General features: G+C 38.2%; 2 protein-coding genes across 16 annotated transcripts in view; both read right to left on the reverse strand.

Moving 5' to 3' along the window:
- epb41l2 (erythrocyte membrane protein band 4.1 like 2) overlaps positions 1–25,371 on the reverse strand; it is a 309,675-nt gene that overhangs the window by 110,628 nt on the left and 173,676 nt on the right. For all 15 annotated transcript variants that reach the window (XM_051924131.1, XM_051924135.1, XM_051924129.1 and 12 more), the window contains exon 5: positions 16,008–16,050. In XM_051924131.1, coding sequence (XP_051780091.1) covers positions 16,008–16,050 — 43 coding nt within the window. The remainder of the gene's footprint in view (positions 1–16,007; positions 16,051–25,371) is intronic.
- Positions 1–25,371, reverse strand: part of LOC114647575 (solute carrier family 35 member D3) — a 1,087,183-nt gene that overhangs the window by 66,788 nt on the left and 995,024 nt on the right. The window lies entirely within an intron of this gene.

A 25,371-nucleotide genomic window follows, 5' to 3' on the forward strand; every position in this document is an offset into this window, starting at 1 on the left:
TGTTGTTAATAATTCAACAATTGACTGAACCCAATATAGCATTTCATTAAATTTTCTTTTTATTGGTTTTATTGTTTGTCCAACATTTCATATCATTGTCCTGAGAGAGAAAACAAAAGCCTATTATACACACTTACGCTACCTGAAACAAATTCTGCATAACCAGACATGTGGCATTTACCCTGTAATCTGATCAACACCCACAATCGGCTGGTGGCTTCATTTGAACGAACAATTTAAATGTGAAGGTTACAAATTAGCATTTGTTACAAATAAGAGAAAGGTACAGGCTAATGGGTGATGACAGGTAATGTTTCAGGATGAATGAATGGTGGCCTAAACATTTTGCAATATTTTCTATATTTTTCCAAAATTAACATGAAAGTTCTACACCTTATTCTGAGGTTAATAGCAAATGTCCTGCTTACTACTGCAAAACAATTAACTTCCTAACACATATAGTATGCTCTGAAGTTCAAGTCTGTCATGTTTCCATACTACAATGAAATCAATACTTGCATGTCTCCATTTAGATATATACTGTACAGTATTTGCACAATAAGACAAACAGTATTTGTTACTATAATTAGTTATTTATAAATCTAATGACATGTTGATAGAAAGTCTCTCTGAATTTACTGGTAAGAGTGTCAATGGCTCTGTGCGGGATGGCGATGTCTTTAATAAGACTGCCCTTCTAAGGGCTCGTTTACACTTCACGCTAAGAATGCGTATGCGCCCGCATCATGGCCGCCACACGTTCTGAGCGTTCATTTGATGCGTCCTCTGAGCAGGTCCTCAGAAATTAACGCAACGCGTGCGCAAGTTGCAGTACCAGCAAAAAGTCGGGGGGCGCAGTGTGCTAAAAGTTGGAATGTGACGTCAGAGTCTCTGTTTACTATCTACATGTGACAGAAAGTCGCTTTGCGGATCCTACGAGATCGGTGTGCGCGCTTCGATATTTGATAAATGGTTCGATGTGGTGAAGCAAAATGCCGACATACAGATGTATTCGTGGTGCTTGTATATTCAAGCGTCGCATATTCCCGATCATAATGACACGATACGTTTTAAAATTCTCACATACCGTCTTCTGTGCTATCTTTTTTTCTAGGGCTTCCTCTGCTCCTGACAGCAGCGAATCGCCAGCAATAGATCACCACACTGAGCACATTAAATGTATGATATTTCAACTCTCTACACATTTAGAATACTTAGATTTATACTTGATATCACTTTCATGATGAAAAGCATTAAAGTATGTATATTACATTTTACAGATAAATCGGTAATTTCGTTTAAATAATGAATACTGTTAATAATTACACACATGGGGTGACACAGTAGCGGAGCGTTGCGCTGCTGTCTTGCAGGGAGTCATGTCGCTGATATTCCCTGCCTGGAGTTTACATGTTTTCCTGCTGGGTTTCCTCAGTGTGCTCCAGTTTCCTTCCAAAGATATGCAGATTTGGGGATTTGGTGCCGCTAAAATAACGCTAGTGTATGTGTGTGCTTGTATTCACCTTGCAATGAACCGAGGCCTCCTCCAGGGATTGTTTCTCACTCGTGCCCAATGCTTGCTGGAATGGACACATTCCTGGATTTAATCAATAAACATCCTTTTCAGAGATATTGCGGTAAGGTAAGGTGTCATCAGAATTTAATGGGTGTTCCAGGCAATTCACAACACAGCGAAGCCGAACATGTTCTCAATGTGATAATATCTCGCACTGCCACCTGGTGGATTCCTCCAGATGTACGCAAAGTACACGTGCAAGTATAAACACTACAACGCTTGCGTAGCAGGAGCATCCGCTGCAGCATGCGTCACGTGAAGTATAAACCCGGCCTAAGGCAGAGTATGTGATACATGTCCTGAACAAAAGGCAGCAGGGTGCTGGTAATCTTCTATGACCTCTGCAACTTCTTCCACCTCTGTACTACAATATTGAGCTGAGCAGGTGCCAAACAAGGATGTTCTGCAGGCAATGAGGATGGACTCCACTATAGACCTTAAGTAGTTACCGAGAACAGATAGATAAATCCAGGTTTTCCTGAAAAGTCTGAAAAAGAGGAGGTGTTGGTAAGCCTTCTTGTAGATGCTTGTGTGATCTGTTCTATAAGCAGCTCCTTGGTTTTGTGAGACTGTTGTTATGAAACCAATGCTGGTAAAAAAAATCTTCTCTATGAGCTCTTATTGTTGTTGGTGACCAGGGGCCTCATGTTGCATACGAACATTTCCATGCTCAAATCACGATGTATAAAACCTAAACTTGGTGTAAAGCCACGCACATTTTCATGGTAGCTCCAACCCTGGCGTATGCAAGTTCTCCGCTCGGTTTTGCAAACTGGCGGCACCCAGCGTCAAAGCAGTGCTACTGTTCCTGTGTGGTTACCCTTTCATTTTTTAGATCCACATCCCTGACACAGTTTTATCATATACACTGAAACTAACTGCATATTGTTTATTAGTTTAAGGCATCTGATTGTAATTAACATGTAACAATATAATGGTCCATAGAATGGTCAAACTATTCTAAATACAATAGCTGATTTAGCGTTGTTACTCTCACTGCACCTTCTTTTTCTTCTTTCAGCTGCTCATCTTTTTCCATATTACTCTCACTGCACCACTCGGAGTATTTATATCACTGTATCTGAGTGGAGAATCACAGATCTACAGCAACTGATCGGAAAGAGAATTACCGGTATACAGCAACAAGCACACGCTGCCTCAGCCATGCTGTCTATTTGAACTGCTATCACACAGCAAACGCTTCAAAGCCTTTCCTGTACGGACCACACGGTTCAGAAACAGTTTCATCCCAAGAACTATAAACACACTCAATCAGTCCATCAAGTGCTCCTTGTAGAACTGTTTGTACTTATAAGTTATATCACCTCACTGTAAACTTGCACTACAGTTATAATATTGCACAATCTGAGCCGCTTTATAAAGCATGTATTTACATATGATGACGATATCATTTTTAAGATGAAATGCAGCAAAATATGTTTATTATACTATACAGATAAAACTTTATACTTCATTTAAATAATCTATATTGTTAATAATTAAACATGTTATGGAAGAAGATGATCCTCTGTGGCAACCCCTAATGGGAGCAGCCGAAAGAAGAAGAAGAAGAAGTTAATAATTAAACATGTGAGGACACGTTGTCGCTACGCTAGCCGGGATCTGGCGCTCCGTTCACGGATTGTTCCCATGTTTAATAACATGCTTTAACTCCTATCATCATGAAAATGATATCACGTATACATCTCAGTATTTTAATTATTCAGAGAGCTGTAATGTTAAGAATGTAATGGATTCTGTGTCCTGTCAGAGGAAGAGAAAGCCCGGAAACACGTAGTAATTCACACACATAGAGCACATAGAAGATCAAATACAAAACAAAGCATTTAATGTGCTACTTTAGTTTGGATGGGATTTGAGAAATTAGTAAATTAAACGATTTTAAGATGAAGTTTATGATGTTCTACTTTAACTCTTTTAGGGCTAATTTTTTTTTTGTTTCTTTTCTCCCAGGGCTGAATATTTTTCCAAAAACTAACATTTTTTAAAAAAGAATACAAAGCAATTGTTTAACATATCAAATCAACAAAAAATATTTACTTTTGACAAATGTTACTGTCTTGCATGTTGTATGAGCCTGCATACTCTATGATTTCACATACATATCACATACATTTTACACAGCAAAGTCTGATCTCGCTCAAAGCAGCCAATTTCAGTCATTGCCACATTGCATTCCTTACAATACGTGTTGCTTTGGTGCCTATTTTTCAATTGTCTGTTGCTGCACTTTCTAACATATATTGTTAGAAACGAGAATGCGATGCAAACACAGCCCGCGATTCAAAAAAAATCTCTGCCTACCTGTTTGTCTCGTCTGACAGTAGCTGAAAAGCAGCATCAGGAGAGAGCAGCCTGAAGTACAGCAGCTGGTGATCTGTCGTGTCCAACAGCAAGCCATGCCGTCTTGTAAACTCCGGTAGCCAGATCAGCTCTCAACGGATCAATGTCTGTGTATTTATCCCATGCGAACCTTGCCGTAGATGCATCGGCTGCGCGAAGGCACGCAACTGGCAGCAGATCCGCTGGCGCGGCATCGGCTGGTGTCTGATCAGCTGATGCCTGCTTCTAACTCTCTTGCTTGATCTCCTGATCACTGCCAATAAAGTCCGATTCTGAAAAATCAAGAGTCCGACTCCGCGATAATGCGCAAATGCGCATAATGCGAGTGTTTTCTTTTCTGCACTTGCTTCGCTGCCTTTTCACATGTCGGTGCCATCTTGCCTGTTTACATTTCGCAACTCACGCACACGCAATGTTTATTTGCCGAGTCAACGAGTCTAGCATTCCTCCAAGCACAGAGGGAATGCCTGTGACGTGACAGTGAGATTTGTCGCCATTAACAGCTGATTGTCGCCCTCTATCCCTGTCGACATCCGCCTTCAACCCCTCCTGTCGACAAAAGTCGACATCCGCCCTAAAAGAGTTAATGACAAAATAAACTACATGATTAAAGTGGAAATTTCGAGATTAAAGTTGACATTTCATGCTTTTTTCCTACTGTGTGCCTATTTTCTTTTCTCTGTACCCTAATAAGTTTTCATATGACATTCAAGACAGTGGGCTACAACTCGCCTTTTCACGGCGACTTTGATATGTGACAACTTCTTTTTTATTTCGGGCACTGTGCAACTTTGTGAACTTGAGCTTTCGAGTTTCTCTGACACTCCATATCACTCGATCAACTTCCTTTTGTTGTTTTTAACACTGTTTAAACCAACAAATAGTATGTTTTTCCTTGCCTCCACTTGATAGTCACTGAAATTCTTCTATTTTCCCTTGTGCTTTTGCCATTGCCTTTTCACAGAATGCTGAGCTTAAGGGCTATTTATATTGATTTGCATATTCAAAGAGGCATAATTCTGGGAGGAGTTGGTTCAGGGCAGCAAGCGCGTGCACATGCATTATTTTTCATGCTGACCGGGATTTATGTAACAGAAGAAAGTGGAACACACACATTTATGCATCTAGATTTTTTTGTGCGTATGAACATTTCCACTTTTGTCCGTACGCCATGTTATAGTGTGAATTCTATGGACGGCGTTATACATGAGGCACCAGGCCTATGATGGTGGTATCATTGGCAAATTTAATGATAAAAGATGTGATGCTATTAATATGCTTATGTGGGGGTTTCCTAGTTAATAAATCCAAAATTATTTAAGGAGGGTGACAATAAGTCCTAAGTTAAGGGTTTTGGTGACCAGCTTTGATGGTGCAACAGAGTTAAATACTAAACTGTAGTCTGTATACAAGATTCTGACATAGCAGTTTTTATTATCAGATGTGATGGGATGGAATGAGGTGCAAAGGAAATAGAATCCCATGTGAACCGGTTTTGATGATATGGAAACTTAGAAGAAGTCCAGACTATATATAATATTCTGTTGAATGTGTCACAATACTAGCCTCTATCAAAACATTTCTTTATAATTGGAAGTAGTGCCTCTGGTCTGTAGTTATTCATAGTGTCCACTTTTTTTCTGAGGCACAGGCATAATTGTTGTCCCTTTGAAGCAGGTGGGGGCCACATATTTTTAAATTCCAACTGGACCAGATACCTTGTGGGCATAAACCCATTTAAATAACAGAGAAGGATAAATTATGCATTGTTGCAGGCAGTAGAAAGGCAGGTTGCTTGTTATGGCAATTATAGCTTTTATTATCGTAAATAATTGTTACTTTGTACTTTGATTTGATGTCAACAGTTTTCGAAATTCGAACTCGTAAGAGTAAAAGATGGCATAACGTATACAAAGGAGAGAAAATCATGATGTGACTGGATTAGGTTATATTTTGTAATCCATTAGTAATCTGTTGAGCATACCATAATCTACATGAATCACTACTGCTGCTATACTCAGCAGTTTAGCCTAATACTGCCTGCCTTTTAGTCACTTTACTTGGTTTTCTAGTATGTTTCTACAGTTTCCCTTAATAATGTTTGAGACACAGATACATTTTTCCTTGATTTACCCATCTGCTCCAGAGTTTAAAGTTACAAATTAAATAATTTAGATGTGATTAGAGTGAGACATTGCAGAATTTAATTTAAGATTGTGATGGGACAGGTTTGTGGCAAGACATGTTTCTAAATAAATAAATTGTGAGGCTCAAGCTCTGTGGGCGTGCGTGTGCATCCAGCCCCAGGATGTTTGATGAGGTGAACAGAGCTGATTACATTTTCATGTGAGAGCGCAATTGGTTCCAATTGCCCCATTGACTTCTAATGGACTGTATCAGAGACATTGTGCCCACCCCCCAATTCAAGCACAATAATGTTTGGGACAATTGATGTCACATGTGATTGTAATTACTCAGGTGTGCTTCATTAGTGCAGGCATAAGTTAACTAGGCTTTCTTCTACCCTTTGGAGTCTGCAGTTGCCATTGTTCAAAATAAGGACAAGAGTTATACCAAGAAATGTCAAGGAATCCATTATAAGGATGAAAATCAGAAATAAAACCATTACAGACATTGGTAATACCTTAGGACTACCTAAATCAACTCACTATGGTAAAGAAAAAGACCCAAACACCTGTCCAACAGATTGGAAACAGTCTTCAGGTGGCAGATATGGATGTGTCAGAGACTACTATCTGCAGAAGATTTCATGAACAAAAATACAGAGTCCACACTGCAAGATGCAAACTGCTAGTTAGCCACAAAAACTGGATAGCCAGATTACAGTCGGCAAAAGAGTACTTCAAAGAGCCTGCAGAATTCTGGAAAAAAGGTCTTGTGGACAGATGAGACAAAGATGAACCTGTGTCAGAGTGACGGCAAAAGCAAAGTGAGGAGATGAAAAGGAATTGCTCAAGGTAATAATAAGCATACCACCTCATCTGTTAAAAATGGTGGTGGGGGTGCTACGGCTTAGGCATGTACTGTATGACTGCCACAGGTACTGCCACACTGACATTCACTGATGATGTAACTGCTAACAGCAGTTGCACAATGAATTCTGAGGTGTACAGAAACATCTTATTTTATCAGATCCCATTAAATGCCTCCAAACTTGTTGGGCAGTGCTTCATTCTACAAGATAATGATCCCAAACATACTGCTAAGGCAACACAGTAGTTTTTCAAAGCTAAAAAATGGAAAGTTCTTGAATGATCAAGCCAGTCACCTGATTTAAATTCAATTGAGCATACCTTCCAATGCTGAAGAGAAAACTGAAGGGGATAAGCACTCGACACAAGCAAGCTGAAGATGGCTGCATTCGAGGCTTGGCAGAGCATCACCAGAGAAGATCCTCAGCACCTGATGACGTCTATGAATTACAGACTTCAAACAGTCATTGCATGCAAGGGATATGCGACTAAGTATTAAAATTGACTGTTTCAATATAACTGGATTGCTATCTTCTCAAACATTATGGTGCCTTGAAAAGGGTGGACCATGTATAAAAAGTGTTGTAACCTATGTGGGGTGATTGAAATGTATGCAAATACCCTTTCATTAAAGTCTGTAATGTGCACTTTAATCATGTCTGAATTGTTTGATTTGTAATTTTTAAATGTTATGGAGGGCACTGCATATAGAAAAAATAAACATCTGGGAGGAGAAACACAACACACTGCTATTCTCCACCACTAAGGTGAATACTTACCCTACCCTACCCTTAAAATGGTATTGTGTGATAATATAAGCATTAATCAAGTTATTGAATTTCAAGTGGCAAAGAATGAATGAGTAGGGAACACTAACTGGCAGTTAAAAATGTACAGTATATGGAGACAACATTGTTGATAAAAACACTGTTACTTAATGGGCTTCACAAATTGAAGACACAGACAAATGCTCATTAATGCAACTCACTCTGCCTAAACAGCAACAGTAGTTTCTCTCACGTAATGTGCTGTTGAACTCATCAGAAGGAACCAATTGATTTTGACCAGACAGCTACCATCTGAGCCCTCTGTATTAAAAGGAAGTGGTAACAACATTATTGAGCCTTAGAATATTAAAACTATATGCACATTGTGTTTCACAATGCCCAAGATCACAAAACTGCATGAAAAGTGGCATGCTCAGATTTTTTCCCTTCTTATGAGGCTAACAGTGAAGCCTTTTTGTCATGGATTGTCACTAGGGACTAAAGATTCATTGTTTTAAATCAGAAACCAGGAGACACTCAATGGAATGTTTTCTTTTCTTGACAGAACAGTAAGTTTAACATTATTCCTTTAGCAGAAGTGTAGAAGGAGTGATTTTGCTACACATTATGCCACATTGTTAAATTTTTAAGTTTTAAAAGAACGTATTGAGATTGCTTGATCAATAACTTTGTTAAAATCCTCCTTACCCATGATAACACATGACCTCACACAAGTTTGGAAACATTGGAAGCAATATCAAAACTGAAGTGAAATGTTTTTTCCCCATCAGCCGCACACCTTGTGCCATCAGATTTTTACCTGTTTGGTGCACTCACAAATTGCATCCAAGGGAAAAGGTTTGGAAGTGATGTCAAGGTTTATGAAGAACCAGGTATCAGTGCAGAATTTCCACTGCTACAAGGAGCTGATACATGCAAGGTTACTGTTGATGAAGATTATATTGAAAACCTAGCCTGTGCTACCTATCTAAGATAAGTTGAAATCTTAGTAATCAACATAGACCTCAGAGTTAATGTTTGAAGTGCACCATGCCATGTATGTATCTCCGTTATATGCAATTTGATATGGAATTTATAAAAGCAGTGTTAATGTTTGAGATGTGCCATGTATTAGAATGACAGAGACATAGCAACCAGATGGACACACAGACAAACACAAAGACACTTGCATTTTTATTAAGGTGGATTGGGAGTGCATAAAATACATGGGCATATCCTCTTAGTAGTTTCAACCAGATCTATAATAAGTTACTACCACCGAAAAGATTGTGTTGCAAAACAGTCCTAGCACCCCACTACAAGAGGGTTACCTGCCCCTTAAAAAGGGCTCAGAACAAATGTCTTCTTTTCTTCATTTTGTTCATGTCTCATATCTAATATAATAACTCTTCCTTTTGCATTCTTTTGACATTTTTGCCAATAAAACACCCTCCATTTATTAATCAGGCCTCCGTGGCATTCAATCTGAGATCAGGGATCGCTCAAGACCACCTCTTATCACCCACAAAACATTGTCTTTGTTTCTTTCCCAAAGAAATTAACAAAGCAAATGATATTAAATTTCAATTAATATGACTGTAAAATGGCTTAAAAAAACTTAAAGAAAAAAGTCAAATATCATTAAACCACTGCAGCACACAGACATACAGAAATGCTGAAGTAAATTATTACTAAAAGTATAACTGGGCCAGCAGGAATAACAGTAACTCTATTATTTTTACAGACATCAACATTATGACACATTCCCCAAGACATTTTTAAAAATAAACAAACAAATTCATGGTTGCAAGATGTTTTATCTTCAAGTAACATACATAAAGATATTACCAGTCCATTACATAGTGTGCACAATCACATTAAAACCAAAGCAATATGGTACACAGATGCCAGTCAACATTAGAGCAAGTCCTGTGCTTGAGACAGGAAATCCATTGTGGAACCCGGACGGGGCTCATGCCCGGCCGGGACGCCCAGGAAGACAGGAGGAGGGCTCATTCCTCCTCCAGACCGTGAGGGGGTGTCCGCCCTGGTTCTATTGGGGGCCACGGGTACAGGGCTTGGAAGCCCAACCCTGTAGGGGCCCGTGGTCACCGCCAGTACCCTGGACCGCCGTACTTCCACCACACCAGGAAGTGCTGGGGGGAAGAAGAGAGGGAACACCTGGAGTGCTTCCGGGAGGACAGCCGGCATTTCCACCACACTGGGTCGTGTCCGTGGGATTGCCAGTGCACACCTGGAACACATCCGGGTACGGATAAAAGGGGCCGCCTCCCTTCATTCGAGGCTGGAGTCAGGTGGAGGCAGGACAAGGTGCAAGAAAGAGAGAAGGAGGCAATCCGAAGAGGCAGAGTGGTTGGCCTGGACTTTGGGGAAGATTGGGTGATGTGGCACTTATGGACATTTGTACATAATAGGTATTGTAAATAAACGTGTGTTGGGTGACATGAGTGTGTCTGCCTGTCTGTGTCCAAGCCAGTGTCCACACCATACAAACAAGGAAGAACTGCCCCACAGAAGGCACTGCATGATGTTCTAACAAATGTTAACACTTGACATGTACAAATACACAAATATGTTTTTCCTTTAACAGAAAGAAAACTGAATTCAAAATGTGTAATTTTTACCGAGACCATGCAGCTTATGAAAATACTGATAATTTATCTTCCATAATTTCCAGTTTCCATAGTTAGAATTTATAATAAAAATGATAATCCATCCTATTTAAATGTGTATCATTTAATTTCATTGCCACTTCTGGACATTTTTTTCTATTAGTTGGCCTTCAAAATGGTGATGGTTTTAATAGTCAATGACTTAAAAAAAGTTCAGAAATTACTTAAAAATGGTAGTGGTTGAAATTATGGCTTTGGCAGATAACCCTAGCTTTGCCCTAAGACCAACTTTAGTTAAGCAGCATATTTAACAGCTTCTAGAGAACCACCACATATTCTGCAAATGGCTCATGGATTTGATTCCTCAACTCAACACCTGCTTGCAGATGGCTAAAACAGGAGGGCAGTGTATTCTGTACAGTTTTTTCTGTCTGTTTTACTTTCAAATAAACAGCCAGACAGATGAAGACTAACTGAAGCATATTTACTAGCAGGAAAGCTCAAATAAGTCACATATAAAGAGATGTATTTGATTTCTTTTATGTCCCTCTTCTGTAAAAGCTTTTCTTTAGGTCCAAAATATGGAATATATGACACTGGATTCTGGTATGAAGCAGAATGACTGAAAATATGTAAGGACTGGCAAGTGAGCTACAGGTATACAAAATAAAAAGCCCAAGTTAAAAAGGAGGAAAAGTTTACCCTATTTTCACTTTCCATACTCGTGTCTTTCTGCTGGGCATGGATCTTTATTTAGGTGGGCTAACATGATATTATCAATAAGGTAATTTCTCAACACAACATAAAGTAATCTTTTCTCATAATAAAATAATGAAATATGAGAAATTTTAAAACATTTAAGTGCTTTGTCTGATGATGCATATCACATTCAGCAAAAAAACTGCAATTTTTTCTAAGCACGAGACCCATTACCCATATTCACTGCTTCAGTTGCTAGTGGAAATGCTTTTATTTAAAAAGCAAGTTGCCACATGGAGAGTAGCATAAGGAAATCCTCATCTAGTGTCAATAGAGCTGTAGAAACCAAAAATCTTTTTTATACAAAGTCATGCAAGATTGCAAGTGGGCTATTTGAGTGAAGTGATTAATTCCGGAGGAGCCAAATGTTGTTGTTAAAAAGATACATATAAATAAGGCAAAGTAACAATAAATTGCTAGAGTTGGTTTAAATGCAATAAGCCAGTGGCAAAGAAATTGCAGTTCCCAATGTTTGTGCTGAATTTCATTTACATCATTCCAAAAGAATTGGCAATGCATTTAACTTACAAAGGGGGAAAATAAATATATATCGAGAATCAGAAAGCTAAAACAGAGAATTTCATTATCTTAGAGTAAAAGCACACAGCTCCAAACCTCTGGAAGCACCTGGGAATTCCAGTCTCATAGCTGGAGATAAGGAGTGTTATATGAGATGGAGAGTCTGGTCTGCCTAGCTCAAGCTATTAACCATTTTTACCTTAAACAAAAAAATCAGTTTAGATAATGAGATGTGATGATGATGACAGATGAGACTGAGAAGATCAAAGAAGGAACAGAAGTAGGAGATGTCAAGTTTACTGGAAAACATTTCAAGCTGTCATAGTCAGCTTAGTCAGTAAGAAAACAAAAGACCAAAGAACACATGTAATATTCAGGCAAAAAAGGCAAAATTAATGAAGGCTTACAGATATCATCACTACAATATTTGTGCTCTCTTTTTGTTATCTCTTATCCATGTCTTGTGGGGGTTTGTACACCTGTTTACAAACCAAGCCTCTTCCATTCTTCAGATATCATCACCATAATAAAACCTGTAAGCAATACTTGAAACTTAAGCATGATGCACTCTCTCTCTTTATTAAGATTGTTTTTCTTCATATTTCTGGTTTCTAAACTTTTGCATTAACTTCTGATAGTAACTTTAAAATCTATTTTCTTATTTTAGTTTTGCCTTTACTCTTAAAACCCCTGCCTTTTTCATTACATTAGTTTACATTCTAAGGCTTGACAGGGTTCTCCAGTGAAAGGTAATGCATTGACCGCTTATTTCTAATTGTGTAAGTCTATAAAATAGCAGTAATAGTGTCACTTAAGCAAAGTTCAGTGAAATTCTTACTTGCTTGCCCACTAAGTATACATTACAACATATAACATTAAACAAGAATGTATTTAAATAGATAATTCAATTTTATTTAGAAGGCACTAGAAGGCACAAATCAGTTTACCTGATGTTCTCCTTACCCCATTTTCATACCAGTAAACTGTTGCCTCGTTAATTTAGCTACAGATAATATTTCATTCTGAGTTGAAAGGTCCTTCATATGATAACCAAAGGAAAAGGAAGGAAGCTCCAGTTAAGCTGGGCCAGCAAAGACAGATCGAGGGGTGCATATACAGTAGACCCCCACGAAGACATGGTTCAGGGTTCGCGGCCTCAGTCGTTCGTGGATTTTTCCTTAGAACCTAACTAATAATTGTTAGCAGAAACCGCAAATATTCTCCGCAATTTTTTATGGCTTTTTTCGTGGCAACACTGTACTGTAGAGAGAACAGGAAGCAACCGTAGAGGAAAATGCGGCTTGGGATGGTGAAAGTAGCCAATAGAATTTGAAACTACAACTCCCAGCAGTCCTTACAATGGCTCTGATTGGTCTTCTGCTGACGGTGCTGGGGCTGTTGGGGGTCAAAGGATGTCAGCGCGGCTTTTAAAAAGGAGGCCGGAGACCAAAAGAAAAAAAAAGTTTTTGTAATTTGTGTTTCAAGTTCCTGTCTGTCTGCCTTCTGTTGGGTTACATGTACTTATTTGTTTTGTCCTGGATCGTTCTGTAGTTGGGGTCTGGATTGTCTGCCGTCTGCCTGTGTACATGAGGACTGTAAGTGGATTCATGGCCATCCTGCAAAGAAAGGAGCGCTCCTGAACCCGTCCACCCCTCTTCACCATTTCAGGAACTAGCGGTAGGACTATCTTTACATTCCCATTCAACGTGCAGATCTCTGGACTATCTGTTTTCATCATTACATTTCATCCATTGTCGTTTTCATGGACTTTGCTGTGTGTGTTTTGTTGGTGCTTTGTTGTATTTAATATATAATCGCCGTAAGTGGAACAGGGGTGGTATCATTATTTTCATTACATTCTTTCTTTGCTGTTTGATTACCGGTTTGCTTTGCAGCATCGGACCGCTACAGAGTTATTCATTTCTCCTTGCTGCTCATTGACTGCTGCCCTGTGACGCATCTCCAGCGGAGTGTTCTCGTGTTTTCAGTTTTGTTCTTCTTAATCCTTAAACCGCCGCAACAGACTATAGTTGTTTCCCAGTGCCATTTGCCAGCACGTAGGAGCCGAGTATATTCGGCGACGTACATTCATTGAACGCCGCAACCGGCTATTGACGGTTCCCAGTGCAATTTACCAGCACGCCGGAGCTGATCAGTCAGTGCCGTACATTCGTTGAGCAGCCAGCTCATGACCACTGCTGGCCCCTGCAGCACTGCAGTCTCACTGTCTCTGGGATTGAGCCGCTGCACTAGACTAGCCTGCCAGCGTCAGCTCTGAGTGCTTGCATGCAGCCAGTTCAAGCGCAGTTGGCTCGGTGAATTACTGAATTTCATCAATGGTGTCAGTTGCACCTTGTACATATTGTCCCAGTATTTTTTAAAATAGTTTTTACAGTTCATTAGCAGTGTGTAAAATGATCAGGGTTGCAGTAATTGTGATGCTCTTTACATGACAAAAAATGTGTTCCATTAAAATTTCACTTTTTCATTGTGAATTGCGACGTTTACTTAAAAAGTGCAGCAAAAAAGTGTTTGGCGTCCAGGGATGCATTAACCTCCAAGTATGTGGCAGTTTAAGGGTTAAAGCCCCAAGATGCCACCGAAATGCCCTGCACCTTCTAAGGCTTCTAGCAATGAAAATACGCTTGCATGAATTACAGTACATATAGCGGTAACATTGGTATTTTACATTCTAGCACTGCGGGTGACATATCAGTACAGTACTATACAGTATACGGGTTTATGTTTACATTCTTTTCTTAGGTAATGTATTAAGCTGAGGTTGAAATGAAATGAAAGTGTTTTGGGGATATATTTAGGGTTTAAACTATGAAAATAGGCATTTTTTTTAACCACATCCATAATTTGTGGTTTTTCACAATTTGCGAGTGATCTAGGAACGTAACCCCAGCAAATTCTGGGGGTGTACTGTACAGAAAAAGGCTGCACCATGGAAGTGTAGCAATTTAAAATACTAGAAGTATATTTGTCACCATGGCTACCCACAAATTCAAGTGAGTTTGACCGGTTAATGCATTCAATGCGGAAACATTTCTACACTTTTGATGACATGTACCGTTTCTTTGGTCTTCTCTTCCTGAGCAGTTAACACAGTTTCCTCTTCAGCTTGATTTACCGGGACGACCTCGTTTTGCTGAGTATTTCCCAAATATCTGATCACATTGCTAATGTATACAACGTTGCTTCTTCAAGGGGATGGGCACATTTGCAAAGTGCATTGTGATTGGCTGTTGTGGTGCCATTTTGCCAAGCCTACTGCAGCGTGATAGGCCATAGGCATTGTCCATTTCAACTCATTGCATTTTAAAACATATTATGGGTAAAACGAGTTTGATCATTTATTATAGCCTACATTTATCATTGTTATCGTAAAGTTTTTTTTACCCCCTGAGATTAAAAGTTGAAATTGTTTTATCACCCAGCACTAGAACCACTATATTAGATGCATTCATTGACATCTTGGCATTAGAATTTATCCACAGTGATTTGACAAATATTTTCAAACTAGCTGCATGTGGTCTTCGGGCCAAAAAACAACCCAAAGACCCAAAAACAACCCAAAGACTCCCTAGCAGTTTTACTATATTGGTGAACTTGCAGAGGCGTCAGCTAAGTGGGCCAGGACAGGTTGTATCTTGTCTGAGATGAATGTGTAGTTGAGTGCAGCTGTGGCACAAATTGAATGTGATAGGCCGAAACCTGTCTCAGGCAAACATATGGTAGCTCATTGTGTGAATGTACAATGTGCATGTACCACAAAACTGAGTTGCTTGGGTTAAAGGAGAAGTAAGGTGCATGGAAGCGTTGAAAAAACATAAAAGTGCATGCATATGCCATCTCACCATGTGCAAGTCACACTTATATAAGCTTCTACATCTTCCGTGGTAGTATTCACACCATCTTCCATGACTGTGGTTCAGCATGAACAGAGAGGACTGCTCCAGGCACACACACACACACACACACACCTTTCATAGTGAGAACTTAGGTGCAGGCAAGCACTAAAAAAATTTAGAAGTGCATGCATGCAGCATTTAGTGGTTGTGACTGAGTGTGAGTAGAGCAGACTGCTCCATGAACACACACACACAAGTCTTTTCTTTATGTACTGTATGTCTAATGTGTTTTTTGTTGGGTTAGTTGTTTGTAGGTTGTTGAGAACCAATGGTTACTGCTGTCCTTGCGTTCTGTTTGTATCTATTTTTATTTCTAATGCTTTAGAAAACATTACATCTGATGTTATTATGGCAATAAGGTACTCACTTTACTTAATCTTTCCATAAGATTAAAAATTCTCGAGACACACCTCTAAAACAGCTACATGTGATTCCAGAATAAATATAGCAACAAGGCAATAAAAAGTATTTGTACTCACTTCGAATCTGTCTCTTGATTTCTTTTGCAGGATCCAGCCAGTTCTAAATAAAAAAAGAAAGAAAATTTTGAATATTTGACATGTTACATTTAAAGCATAAAGGGCTCTCTAGAAAATAATCTGTAAATGCATCATTATAAGGAAATCAACACGACAATGACAAGAGACATTTCTTTCTCTTGTACTCATTCTCACTGGGATTTCATTCATTTATATTCTGAATATTGAGCTGGAGCTTATTTTATGAGCTGAATGGAGCTGGAGCTTATCCTGACAATGTCAGACAGAAAGCAGTGACCATCCAGGCACAGGGCACCAACCAGCTGCTGGGCACAGTCATGCAAAACTTTCATATTCACTCATACAGAGTCAATTTAGATTAGGTAATTATATAACACTTGTTTTTGGGATGCTAGAGCAAAACCCTTGAAAAAAGTCATAGAGATTGATGTAAGCAATGACTACATATTCCTCACCTACAGTAAGATCTGGACTCTCCAGAAAATGGAATGTCACAATGCTCAACACTGTGCAAATATGTTGCCACTACAGTGGGTATACAGTATTTTAGTTATGCTTGAACCTTCTGTAATTATAGGCAGATTCTCAACCAATAGTAGTTAGATTCCCCATGATTCCCCAGTGTAAAAGTGTGCTTTAAAAATGACTGATGGATAGATAGTAGAGTGCATGCATATTGTTGAATCCAAGTGTCTCCTGATTTTTTGTACCTGTACCTTAACGTCTTGACTCCTTTAAGCTCTGAATTGGATTAAACAGTAAGAAACTGAAGCAACAACATATTTTATTGTGTATAGCTCAAACAATGATTGTGAACAATAAAGAATGCAACACTGAAAAAATAAAGGACCATTCTGTGGTATAGTTACTACCTACAAATCAGTATAGTACATAATCACGGTCTAAAAAGATGTTGCTAGAAGGGGATGCTTTCTCCTAAAAGGGGTGTATTCCCCACATAATTGCCAAATGTATCAAATACATTTAAATTATTAATTTTATGTATTTTAAATTGTAAGAAATATAAAACAGAATAACAATTTATTCCCCCTTCTGAGCCAGTGCACAACCTCACTAAAGCTGAACAAAAGAAAAACGCAAAGAAGGCGAAAAAAATGATCAGAATGGAAAATGGAAAAATTTTAAAGATGCAATACAACTCTCAAAACTGTCTTTTATTTTGGTGTATTAAGGACTTCTGTCCAACTACAGTTATAATTTGAACTTAAGAGGCTGACTTAGAGCATCATGTGAGGAGCAACAAAAGCAAAAGTGTCTGATGGGTTGAAATTTGAGAAGAAAAGACTGAGGAAGTTTTACTGAATCCCAGAATGGTGTTGAAAAAACTGACTGTTGCACTTATTTCCTTTTTTAGAATGATCTGAAGTAAAATATTTTCTTTTTGTAAAATTACTATAATAAAACATAAGATATATATAGCTTGAAATTTTGAGTTTGAACTGTTTAAACACCACAGCACCACAACATCAAAAATTACAATCTTTTATTTAGTGCAGGAAATTAAAGTTGTATATAAATATTTTACATTTCTATTTGCCAATTAGTTTTCACAACAATTTTGTACATTATAGGGTTGTGAGAATGAGAATCTATTTGTGCCAGTAAGAATAATCGCTGGACACTTAAGCACACACACATGCACGTGCACAAGCACAAGCAAGCACACACACACACACACTTATTTAATTGAAGAGTTAACCTTGATGCCTTTAAGTAGAAAGTAACATTCCAAGTCATAATACTAAAAAGCAGACTACCTTCCATCACTACTGTGTAATATTATCCATAACAGAGCAAATAATTTTCATAATTGTTTGACAAAATAAACTGTAATTAAATACATTACCCTACACTTGGAAAAGATATTCCAAGGAAAACAAAATTCTTTCCAGAAAACTGATTGCTGTTTCATTATTATATTTATAAGGACAGTTAAAACAATCATCTAGGAAATAACATTATAGACGTAATTTAAATGATTAGCAAAATCATTTCATTAAGTATTGAGGCAAGTGTAGCAGAACTTTAGAAGCAAAGTGGAACAGCTGCATAAAAAGAGAGTATTAATCTTTTCCTCTTCCTACTAATATTAAATAGTATATAAGTCTCTGGAATGTTACAGATTAGAAAACTGACAGCATACAAAAGAAATAGAACCTGTGCCTAAGATTAGGACTAGGGAATCTACTTACTTTGTTGGGGTGCTATAAATGCACTAAGTCACAGAGGGGAAAACACAATCATTCACAAAAAGTCCTCAAGACCCTACATTCGTATGTAACACACTCATTCGTACAAGCTCAGAATGTTCCATAAAGATTTACATTATGTCCAAATAAAAGACAAACAGTAAGCAAGAAAACATAAAAAACCAAACACTAAACACAAATTTAGACACTGTGAATGGAGGACAATTATGGCAATTCATCACAATCAGTATAAATAGAAAAGAGGTCAAGATATGTATTTATTATTTGTTAAAATTGCTGCAGACCTACTTTATACAGGTTTGGACTATTGTCTCTGTAGCTGAATGGTACACTTGCATGCCCACCTCTTAAGTGCTACGCAAAACAATCTGATCTCAGAAAAAGTACTCGCTCTTTGTGGCTATGAAGCTGGTAAGAAAAAATGAATACATATCTACACATATACAATATATAACAATAACTACTGAAATTGAAAAATATTCCACACATGTGATGCAAGCTCATTTTCTCTTAGAATATCAATTTGGGCCTGGGTTAATTAAATTCCTGCAGCTCTACTCCAAAAGGAAGCATGACACAGTATGCTATGCAGTCAGGTCAATGAAACTCTTTGCCTCTGTATAATAAATTATCCTTTGGCTCCAACATTCACCTTCAGAGACTCATTTATCAGGAGGATAAATTCCTTTCATGCTGTGAATGGGGAACAAATGAGGAAACTGTATTATGAAAGGAAGTAGGGCGAACATCAGTTGGTTAAAATTATATACAGAACTGTACTTTTTTCTGCCTTTTAATCAAACTCAATGTCAGCTATGATTTCAACAATTCTAATATGAACTGTTACTTCTTTTTAAAGCTATACATCCATTCAATTATCCATCCGCTGTGATGAGGAAGCACCCTCTGTGTGTCTAACATACCTCAAACAAAAATACGAATACAAAGTTCTTTTTAAAAATACAACATAAACAAAAGGAATGGATAAACAATAGAGAAACACAAAGTTCTATAGTAACAGACCACGAAAAGGGCCAAAACAGCTCTTTCATTCATCTCTAAAAATTTCTCCTCCAGATCTGGCTATACAACATTCCTGCCAGTTTAGGTCACTGCCTAATTCAACTAACAGCACCAACCTGAAATGGTCTACTCCCCAAGTAGGATATAAATCCACCTCTGCAGTCTGCGTCTCGGGCAATCCCTAAAACCACTCTACTCCTCACCTTCCAACCCAAAAGTTCTGTAGCTTATGGCTCCATACCTCTGTCTTACAGCCTCAGGGTTACCTGCAACCCCGGGCCCCATACACAATTAAAGGGCTAGAATCCCTAAATTTGTCTAACAATGACCATTCAACAAAATAAAAAAAAAAAGTCATGGGATGTATCTGTCCAACAGATGTGCCACATGCTACCACCTAAAAGATGTGTGGGAACTCTCCCGGCCCTTGACCTATCACCCTACCCTTTTCTTTAAATTTGTGACAATAGACACTCCACAAGTTTCTGGGGGCACTTCCCTCTAGTGGGTATCTATCCATAATGTGGATACCCCTCAGCAGTACTCAAGGCTGTGACAGCCCTCTAGTCACTGCCAACGCAGAAGAGTTCTTCTTCTTATATAAGTGTATGGCACACAGCCCCTTGATGGCATCTGCTCTAACAAGATAAAGATGGTCAGTAGTAGACCTGGTACTATTTCTCATAAACTGTTCCTGCTAATTCATTTCTAGGTTGCACAGGACTTTGTTATTTGTTATTCAAATAAAAATCATTTGGGTTGTATGATAAGATAGGAACTCAATATGCATAGAGAAAATTCATATGAAAGCAAGACAATGTGCAAATACTCAACAGAGACAGTGATCAGGCTAATGGGCTACCCAAATTCAGCAAATATTTTGGGAAAAATGTGTGAAAGTATCCTATTTGCTTGCTGTTCATTATTAAAAGACAAATATGGCTTCCTGTCTTTATTGTGTAATTAGAACAAATACTATTCCATTTCAGATTATAGCTCAAGAGCATAGTTTAAAATTGCCTGACATGCAGTATGGCCAGTATTTGAAAAACATTCTGTTAAATGGAAACTTGAAATACACATGCCATTATTCCCAGTGAAAAATTCAGAATGACTTAAAGTATATCTTGGTGTTGGGCATGCACACCTTATTTTGAAGTACTTCAGTCAGCTCATTTCTAATGCTACAGTTGGTAATATGCCTGCAACCTTCTACCTTCTCTACTTTATGGATCTTCTGATCTGGATAATCTTAAAACAAGAACTGATGTACACTGTCACAATGACCTAAAGTTATGGTATGTAGAAACTGTATTGCCTCAGTTAGAATGGCAGTAGTTGAAAAAAAGAAAAAAAAAAGTGAAAATAAGATCAGCAGACTTTTAAAAGTGCGACATCTGTGGTAAAAGACTCTCAAGATTTAAAGCCAGAAGGAACAAACAAATAAGAATACCAAAATGTGATACAAAAATTAAAACTTGAAGTCAAAAGCATTCAAACTCTTATTCTCCCTAAAGTGATTTTTATACAAGCTAGCACTGCAGAAAATGTATGCTAACTGAATCCAAAATCTAGGAGTAGTGTGCGACCCTCTTTATACTGATTATTTAATGAAATCTCACGGTGCTACCTTCTATTATAAATGTAATGGCAATGGAGCAGGAAAACAAACTTAAAAACGGCAATGATCATAACAACAAAAATGTGAAATGAAAATAGACAAAACGACAAACATTCATCATAAATGAAGGAGCTATAAATTCCAAAATAAGTACAAAAATTACATCTGTAATATTCATAGCTGTAAATCTTGACAGGAACCTGCCAATGACAGATGATCTAATTTTATTTAATTTCACTAGAGCTCAGCTTGGAACCAACCTAAATGCTGCACTCCAAGAAGGCATATACAATCCACACCCACATGTACAACTGAGTATTCAGCTGTATGAAACAAAGTAAAACAAGGGGAAGGAGAGAATGGCAGGATTAAGTAAACAAGTAAAGCAGGAGCTACATTAATCTTTTACTTTATGCATTCATTCATTTTCGGAAATAACTGAAAAAAATATACAGCGCATATTACAGGGTGGATCATACAAAAATCATATTCTTTAAATCTCTGTTCAAAAGCTTGTTTAATAAAAGGGCTTTTAAAAGAAGGATTTTTTTAAGCAAAGTTTGGAAGAGAACTCAGCTGGGACATTAATGCCAATTCCATCACTAAGAATGCTCAGCAGTGGTTGTACTTTTTAATGCCAACTAAAGAAATTAAATATTTCTCAACCAATCCTAGTACAATTTTACAAAACCATTTTCTGTTGTTCTCACATTTTCTGTTGTTGTCTGGTTTGGTTCAGCAACGGCACGCTCCAAAAATAAACTACAGCGTGTTGCGAGGTCTGCTGAGAAAATAGTTGGCTGTGCTCTTAAATCTGTTGCAGACCTGTATACATCTTGTGTCACTAACCATGTCAAAAAATCACCATGAACACATCCCACCTAGCTCATCACTTGCTTCAAAAACTGCCCTCTGGTAAATGCTTCAGGCCAACTAGAACTAACGCCTAAACAGTTTCTTTCCCAGCGCCACAGCCCTCTCAAACCAGTAACTTAGCCTTAACTTAGTCTTCTTTGCATATTCATGTGTTCTGTTATATACTATTATATATTATACAGTAGACCCCCGCAAAGTCGCGGTTCAGAGTTCGTGGCCTCAGTCATTCGCGGATTTTTCTTTGGAACCTAACTAATAATTTTTAACTGCAAATATCCCCCGCAATTTTTATGGCTTTTTTTGTGGCAATACTGTACTGTAGTGAGAACAGGAAGCAGCTGTAGAGAAAACCGACTTGGGATGGTGAAAGTAACCAATAGAATTTGAAACTGTAACTCCCAGCAGTCCCTGCAGTGGCTCTGATTGGTCTTCTGCTGAGGGTGCTGGGGCTGTTGAGGTCAAAGGATGTCAGTGCAACTTTTAAAAAGGGGGCCGGTGACCAAAAGCAAAAAGAAAAAAGTTTTTGCAATTTGTGTTTCAAGTTCCTGTCTGTCTGCCTTCTTTTGGGTTACTTGTACTTATTCATTTTGTCCTGGATCGTTTCGTGCGTCTGGATTGTCTGCCTGTGTACATGAGGACTGTAAGTGGATTCATGGCCATCCTACAAAGAAAGGAGCGCTCCTGAACCCGTCCAACCCACTTCACCATTTCAGGAGCTACTGGTAGGACAATCTTTACATTCCCATTCAACGTGCAGATCTCTGGACTATCTATTTTCATAATTACATTTCATCTGTTGCCGTTTTTCATGGACTTTACTGTGTGTGTTTTGTTTGTGCTTTGTTGTATTTAATGCGTAATCGCCGTAAGGGGAACAGGGGTGGTATCGTTGTTTTCTTATTTCATTTGTTTTCATTACATTCTTTATTTGCTGTTTGATTACCGGTTTGCTTTGTTTTTGTCTCTGTTTGTGAGTGCACGCCATCGGGTCAAGGATGGAATCTCCACCATAAAAATAAATAAATCACCGTCTTCTTGATTGTGGCTTCTCGTGCAATGCTACACTTACTTAAAAGCCTGAACAGTGCCTGTCCTTTTTGGCTGATTGCTTTGTTTCTCTCTCCTCCCCCAGACATTCTACTGTTGGGGGTTGTACTCCCCTATGATGTTTGTCTATTGTTTAATTGTTAACTAACTGCATGCTGAGCACCTTTAACTTCTGAAAGAGTCATGTTTGTTTGAAGTGTTTGAATAAAGTTCCTGTCTCTACAATCACCTGTGTTTCTGTGCAATTCTGTGACCCAAGCTGCACTAAGACTAGCCTGCCAGCGTCAGCGCTTACCTCTGTGTGCTTGCTTACAGCTGGTTTTTAAGCGCAGTTGGCTCACTGATTTATATCCATGGTGTCAGTTGCACTTTGTACATATTGTTCCAGTAGTTTTTTAAATAGTTTTTACAGTTCATTAGCAGCGTGTAAAATGATCAGTGTTGCAGTAATTGTGATGCTCTTTGCATGAAAAAAAATGTGTTCCATTAAAATTTCACTTTTTCTTTGTTAATTGTGACGTTTACTTAAAGTGCAGCAAAAAAGTATTTGGCGTCCAGGGATGCATTAACTCCCAAGTATGTGGCAGTTTAACGGTTAAAGCCCCAAGATGCCGCCGAAATGAGCTGCACCGTCTAAGGCTTCTGGCAATGAAAACGCGCTTGCATGAATTACAGTACATAGAGGACGTGTAGCATTGTTCATAAAGGTGCTCTGTTTTCTTTTAATTCTCTCCTTTGTTACTACCTCCAGGATATCCTCCAATAACTGAGCTTGCCCTTTTAATTAGCTTGTTGATTCAGTGGGCTTCTCTTAAAGTGTTGTAACCAGCCCAGCACACCACAGCATATAAAACTACACCGGCCATCTCAGAGTTATAGAAGATGTGAAGGATGTCACTACCCACATTCAAGGAATGCAGTATCCTGAGAAAAAAAGATCCTGCTCTGCCCTTTTTTATACAGTTCTTCTGTGTTACCAGACCAGTCCAACCTGTCATTAATGTGGTCTCCCCAAGTATTTGTAAAAGTGCAACACCTCTACATTCATTCCCTGAATAGTGACCAGACATAGAGGCTCTTTGGTATGGTAAAGGTCAATAACCAGTTGCAAGGTTTTGCTGATGTTAAGATGCAGACAATTCTTTCTGTACCAAGAAACAAAGTTTTCCAACTGACTCCTATACTCTGTGTCATCTCCTTTACCTGATGGGGTAACAATTTATATTTTGGCTGTATGGTCTATTGGCAGAAGCCTAACATCATTCAATGCTTTATTATTCTAAGTGTCATGCTAGAACACAGACTGAGCACTGAGTAACTGCTAAGTGGTTAGTCTAGTGATTCTAGTAGTAAATAGTCTGGCTAGAAGTTTTATTCTTCCCATTCAACTACAATTCCTGTTCTGCTGGGGTGGAAAAGGCAGAGGAAGTACTCTAACACATATTGAGAGACTGCCATTCAAAAAACAAAAATCAAGTTCAAAATAGCAAGCAGGGGTTGTTAGATCAAAACTAACAAAGGTAACAAAGCCCAAAATGCAATACCAAAATAAAGTTAAAAAAACATGCAAAAACTTTTTAAGCTGTAAGTTAAAAAACACACTATTAACACTATAAACAAGTCTTTTTGTTTATTAACCATCCAGGAAGTGTGCGACACTGACCTTTATATTGTCACGATGGTGATGTCACATGCCACAACTTCCGCTTGTCTCATGCTAGCAACGGTACACGATATCTAACAAAAATTTCTGCACCATTCGAAAAAGCAAACTGGTAGTGTGTCAAAGCTTCAAATAATTACAACACTATTACATTGATTTTAAATTGACAAACCTCTATGGGGAAGAAAAATCTAAGAAAATGTGCAAAGCAGAAAGAAAATTAAAAAGTGTACAAAATCATAGCTGTCATAGTAAACCTCATAAAGAAAGAAGAAAGTAGAATGATGAATTCATTAGAAGACTGTAGAGTTTTATTTAAGAAGCACAATACAAAGTGATTGTGAGAGAGTTATGCTGGTTCATCTTAATAATTTTTCACTCTTTAGAGTTATCATTCTACTACTTCAGAAATCTCTGAAAGGAAACACCACCTACAGCAGAATTGGAACTACCACTATCACATGTCCACACTAGCTGTAAGCATCTTCCGCATTTAACTGATGCATTTTTATCATATTGCCTGTTCCCTTTCCAAATAAGAAGCAAGTTAATGATGTGTCATGACTTGTCATAGTCATCTGTAGAGCAATGTAAAAAGGTGTTTATTAGGTCATTTTCCTGTTGTCTTTGAAATAATTTATTAACATGTATTGTACCAATGTCACTATGGTCACATTCTGCATTTTATACTGACTCAAAAGTGCACAGAATTTGCCTTTAACACCCAATAGCTGAGCAAAACATCTGGTTTACATAGAGAAGTCTTTGATCAATCATGAATAGGAATGATGTAAAAATAAAATTTGATGTGGTTGGCTCTGAAGGTTAAAGATTTGTGGCATTCAGTTTTGAGGAGGCACCAACCAAGGCAGTAAATGTTTC

The sequence above is a fragment of the Erpetoichthys calabaricus genome, chromosome 3 (assembly GCF_900747795.2).
Source record: "Erpetoichthys calabaricus chromosome 3, fErpCal1.3, whole genome shotgun sequence".
Classification (NCBI taxonomy): domain Eukaryota; kingdom Metazoa; phylum Chordata; class Cladistia; order Polypteriformes; family Polypteridae; genus Erpetoichthys; species Erpetoichthys calabaricus.